The 5,929-nt window shown below is 46.9% G+C and overlaps 1 protein-coding gene across 3 annotated transcripts in view; it reads right to left on the minus strand.

Moving 5' to 3' along the window:
- WDR27 (WD repeat domain 27) overlaps nt 1-5,212 on the minus strand; it is a 143,991-nt gene extending 138,779 nt beyond the window's left edge. For 2 of the 3 annotated variants that reach the window (XM_040239201.1, XM_040239200.1), the window contains exon 1: nt 4,972-5,192. In XM_040239201.1, coding sequence (XP_040095135.1) covers nt 4,972-5,160 — 189 coding nt within the window. In that variant the 5' untranslated portion in view covers nt 5,161-5,192. Of the gene's footprint in view, nt 1-4,971 lie in introns of all 3 variants that reach the window. The other variant, XM_040239202.1, reaches the window with a different exon arrangement.
- Between the last annotated feature and the right edge of the window lie 717 nt (nt 5,213-5,929).

The following is a 5,929-nucleotide window of genomic DNA, read 5'->3' on the forward strand; positions in this document are numbered from 1 at the left end:
GAGTCGGTGTGAACACAGGAGAAGGAAGAGAGGTCACACCAGGGGAGCGTGGGGACCGGCCGCGACTGCCCCAGGAGGCAGAGGTGCTCTCGAGCCAGCCTCATGTGGACGGCATGCCTTCTGCCGTGGGAGCTCTGCTTCCAGTGGGAGGCCCAGGAGAGTCCCTCCTACGCCCAAGGCAGGTGGGTTCATCTGTACCTATCTTCCCATGAGAAGGACAAGATAAAAGAGACACACTTTGCAAAAAAAAAAAAAAAAAAATTTTCTCAGACACCAGAGAGTATTGAAGGCAACGGAGAATTCAGATCAGAGAAGAAGGCTGAGAGGAAGGATCCCAGCACCAAGGCTGCCTCTCCGGTGCAGACAGCTACGCTCCTGACTAAGCACTTGAGAAGCAAGGTGCTTATGGGGCTGGGGCACAAAAATGGTGCGACTAAATGCATTACTGTCTGGGCATAAGTGGAACAATCTCAATGGGAGATGAGCAAAGAATTCCATCCCACTACAAAGTACTTCTGAGAACAGACTCGGGAGCCATGAGTGGGACACCGTGCACTTCTTCCCTTTAAGATGCAGTGGGTGCATCTTAAATCTTAACACATTTCTGCTTTAAAAAGAAGTACAGCCTCCCAAGCTGGGAGGGAGGGGCATGCTGCCAACTCTACCAGATATCTTTCAGAAAACAGAAGAAGAATTAGAGGAAACACTTCTTTTCAGAAGAAACAGAAGGACTACTTCCTTGCTCATTCTCTGAAGTCAGCATTACCTGGATACCAAACCACACAAAGTCATGCCAAGAGAAGAAATCACAAATCAGTTTCACTCATGAACAGAGATGCAAAAATCCTCACCAAATATTTAAAATGTTACCAAATCAAACCAAACAATTTATAAAAAGAATTATAACCATGACCAAGTGGTGTTATTCCATGTACACAAGGTTGGAAAATTATAAGAAGAACTAAATCAATGGAGAGATAGTCCGTGTTCACGGATATGGAGACTTAAGATTATTAATATGTCAGTTCTTCCCAGCTTGATCTATAGATTCAGTATAATCCAAATGAAATCAACAAACTTACTCTGAAGTTTATTTTGGCAGGGGCAAAAGACACAACAGTCACATAATCTTGTAAAATAACACAGGTGGAGGACTGACCTACCTGAGTTCAAGGCTTATTCTAAAGCTCCACTGATCAAGACTGTGTGACGTTGCAAAAGAAAGGACAAACAGATCACTGGGAGAGAAGAGAGAGCCAGAAACAGTCAGCAGACCATTCATAAAGAAACAAAGGCAATACAGTGGGAAAAACTGTATAGTTCCAAAAGGCAACACAGACAAACTCTAGATGACTTGAGCTTGGCAATGACTTTTTAGATGAGACATGAAAGACATGACCCATGAAAGTAAGAACTGATAAGCTGGACTTCCTTAACATTAAAATTTTCTGCTCCATGAAAGACACTATCAAGAGAACAAAAACAAAAACCATAGGCTGGGAGAAAATATTTGCAAAAGACATATCTGATGAAGGACTGTTATCCAAAATATATAAAGACTTCTTAAGACACAGGAAAATAAACCACTCAATTAAAAATGGACAAATGACCTTAACAGACACCTCACCAAAGAAGATACGCAGGTGGCAAGCATGAACGCAGTCATCAGGGAAGTTCAGATTAAACAGCAATAAGATACTACTGCACACTTGTCAAAATGGCTAAAATCCAGAGTAGACAATTCCAAATGCCGACAAGGATGTGGAGCAAGAGGAACTCTCATCCTTTGCTAGGGCCACTTTCTTACAGAGTGAAACACACTCCTCATACAGCTCAGCAATCCTGCTCCTTTGCATTTACCAAAGGAGTTGGCTTCTCTCGTAGCTCAGCTGGTAAAGAATCTGCCTGCAATGCAGGAGACCCCAGATCGATTTCTGGGTTGGGAAGATCCCCTGGAGAAGGGAAAGGCTACCCATTCCAGTACTCTGGCCTGGAGAATCCATGAACTATACAGTCCGTGGGGTCACAAAGAGTCGGACATGACTGAGCGACTTTTACTTCACTTCACTTTGAAAATTTATGTCTGCACAAAAATTGATGTTTACCACAGCTTTATTCATAATCGCAAAAACTTGAAAGCAACTTCAGTAGGTGAATGAATAAATAAACTCTGGCCCATCCAGACAAGAAAATATTATTCCACACTGGAAAGAAATCAGCTATCAAGCCAAGAAAAGACATGGAGAAAGCTTCAATGCAAATTACTAGTGAAAGAAGTAAATCTGAAAAGGCCACACACTGCATGATTCCAACATACAGCATTCTGGAGAAGACAAAACTACGGAGATGGTGAGAGATCAGTGGCTGCCAGGGTGAGGGGGTCACGGGGAGGAAGGAGCGGGCAGAGCCCAGAGGACTTTCAGCAGGGGAAGCACGCTGCATGACGCTATCATGTCACTGGACACCTGTCCAAACCCATAGAGTGCACACGTCAACTCTAAGGCAAACTGTGGGCCTCAGGTAGCAACCACATCGACGCAGGCTCATCAACTGTAACAGATGTACCATGTAGGGGTGCTGGCCTGGGGGAGGAGACGCATGTTTGGGGGCAAAGAGATAAAGGAAATCTCTGCTTTCCCCTCAATTTCGCTGCAAACTTAAAACTGCTCTTAAAAAAAAATAAAAAAAACCCCACAAGTATAAAGTAGACTCCAAAGAGAAGAGAGCACCAGAACCGCAGAGTAAGAGAGATTAGCAGGAACAACGCACGGCCTGCCGCGTGATGGAATCAGGACAACGCACGGCCTGCCGCGGGATGGAATCAGGCAACGCACGGCCTGCTGCGTGATGGAATCAGGCAAAGCACGGCCTGCCGCGTGATGGAATCACTTCATTAAGAAGATAATGATGCCAAGCACTTATTGCCTAACGGCGCTTCAGAACACACGGAGCAGAACTGGCCAGAGAGAAACAGGCAAGCCCACACTTGGTCACAGGCTTCAGGAACCGAAGGAGCGAGTGCCCATAGAGAGAGAACCGGAAGAACATCCGTCACCCACCTGCCCCAACGGACACCGAACTGACCTGTGTGAGGCAAGACACACAGACGCTCACAGCAACTCCCTTTATAACAGACAGAAAGAATAGCCTCAGTGTGCGTCAGCAGGAGAATGGATAAAGACCAATCCCAGTGTATCCACATGGTGGGATCCTACTCAATAACAAAAAGAGAACAAACTGTGGACACGTGCAGCAATGTAGATAGATCTCGGAACAATTACTCTGAGCGAAAGAAGTCAGACGAAAAGAGTTAAAACTGCCTGATTTGACTTACGTAAAACTCTAGAAAATGCAACGCAATATAAAGCTCATATTTAGAATACATAAAAAACTCTCTCAAGTCAAGAAGACAGATGACTGAGTATGGAACAATGGCAAGAGACGGAACACGTACGTCACAGAAGAGAATGGCCAGACGGGCACACCCACGGGCACACCCACAGTAGACGTGCTCAAAGGCGTTAGAGCTCACTAATCGCCAGGGAACTTCAAATCATAATCAAATACCAGTACACCCACAAGGAGGGACAAAGGTAAAACAAACTGTGGGTGAGGATGTGGGTCAACTGGAAGTCTCACCCACCGTGTGAAGGACAACAGGTTGGAACAAGCACTTCAGAAATCCTGGCTTAACTTTCAGACTAAATATATGTTCTCCTTAAGACTCAGAAATTGTATACACATGTGAATCAAAAGATATATAAAAAAATGTTTGTAGCAATCAAATACGGAAACAAACCAAATCTCCAATAACTGTAGAACAATAAAGTGTGGTCCAGCCACAAAACAACCCTGCACAGTGAGGAACTGAACGCGGTGAATCTCAGGAACAAGAACTCGCTGACTCTCAGAATATGAACTCGGGAATCAAAGTAAGCAGCAAAAAAGAACGTGCAGTGCCTCCCACCGCTTCTACACCTGCTGCTGCTGCTGCTGCTGCTGAGTCGCCTCAGTCGTGTCCGACTCTGTGCGACCCCATAGACGGCAGCCCACCAGGCTGCCCCGTCCCTGGGATTCTCCAGGCAAGAACACTGGAGGGGGTTGCCATTTCCTTCTCCAATGCATGAAAGTGAAAAGTGAAAGGGAAATCACTCAGTCGTGTCCGACTCTTCACGACCCCATGGACTGCAGCCCACCAGGCTCCTCCATCCGTGGGATTTTCCAGGCAAGAGTACTGGAGTGGGGTGCCATCGCCTTCTCCACCACTTATACTAAGCTCAAACATTAGCAAAAGCGCACCTGATGTCTTTACAACTCTATCAGTTTGATGTTAAAAACTCTGCAACAAGCACAGTAAACTCCCTTAAATGCAGTATTAAAAACATGCAAATAAAAATTGAACAATGAAGTGAAACCACTCAGTCTTTGTGACCCCATGGACTGTAGCCCGCCAGGCTCCTCTGTCCATGGAATTCTTCAGGCAAGAATGCTGGAGTAGGTTGCCATTTCCTTTTCCAGGGGATCTTTCCCACCCAGGGATCGAACCCAGGTCTCCCTCACTGCAGACAGACTCCTTACCCTCTGAGCCACCAGAGAAGTGGCTCAAGAACTGGAGCCCCAAGAACACATGAACGACCATGGGCATTTTTTTATTTAAGAAAATTAGAAAATTTTTAAAAATCTAAAAATCCAAAAGTTCGACTTGTCTTGATAGTGTTAAGATGAACTTTTCCTTGCTTATACTCTTATTCAAGAAGAAATTTTAAGTAACTTAAATTTATTTTTAAATAAAGTGATTACAGACAGTTTAATTCCTAAAAATCAAATCTTAGTATGTTTCGTTTTGTTAGCATTTTCCTCCCAGAGCTGGCAGCTGAATCCACAAAGGGCAAAACCATGCCAGCAGCGTCAGAGAGACAGAGCAGTGATGGCAAGTCTCTGACAAAACACAACACCCAGTAACTCTCACACCTGGCGAGGAGGGTCCTTGGTGTCCCATATACACAGCTCGTTTCCATCTGAAGGGAAAGCACAGCACTGCCCACTGCAGGCGAGCTGAACGTGGGGTGCAGGCTTCACGGAATCCACCAGGAACTTTTCCACCACGATGTCACCTGCACAGCCATCGTTCCTGGAGAAAGCCTCTCGTGGTTCTTCCATCTTCCACCTGCAGCAGTAAGAACATATGAACGACCATGGGCATAATGCTTAATGCAGACCACAGTCTGTTGTTTATGCCCATTTACCAGTACGATCACACACGCACGTCACACCTCCTGACTCATCTCCCCTCTTCTCCCTCAAGAAAGAGAAACCAGAAGCCCTGCCCACTCCAGCGTTTCCCTGCCATGACTGCTCACTGCTCCCACAGGCTTTCAAGTCATGCAGGCCTGGGTTCCCGCCCCGTGGCTCCCACTGAGCAGACCCACAGACGTGGGGCGTCTGCGGCCCCCGCTGGTAACAGAGGGAACGCCACCCTCGCAGAGGCCTGGTGATCACCAGCCCCGAGCCGCACCTCCAGATCACGGCCAGAGTCGACAGCTGTCACCAGTGAGGATACAAAGCCACCTCCTACGCTGGTCGGTGGAAAATGCACAATACATTGCGATCTACTGCTCATCTGGGATCCAGTCGACTATCCTACAACATCCTGTCATCCGGGTTGACTGTCTCAGATAACGTAACCACTGGTTCACTGGCCGTGTATTGTAAAGCATAAATCAATGAGACACGGACAGAAATAAAGCTTCAGACCCTGTCCCCAGCTTACACACGGGGCGGCAGCTCCGGGTTCCCTGCTTCCGCTCTGCCCCACAGCCCATCACAGGCTCCCAGTGCACCTGAAACCTAGGGGCACGACCGCCGACAAAGGCAAGAGCAAGGGCCTGACCGCCCGGCACCAGGCTGGTCGTGTGGACTCGGAGAACCC

The sequence above is a fragment of the Oryx dammah genome, unplaced genomic scaffold (genome assembly GCF_014754425.2).
Source record: "Oryx dammah isolate SB20612 unplaced genomic scaffold, SCBI_Odam_1.1 HiC_scaffold_4, whole genome shotgun sequence".
NCBI lineage: Eukaryota > Metazoa > Chordata > Mammalia > Artiodactyla > Bovidae > Oryx > Oryx dammah.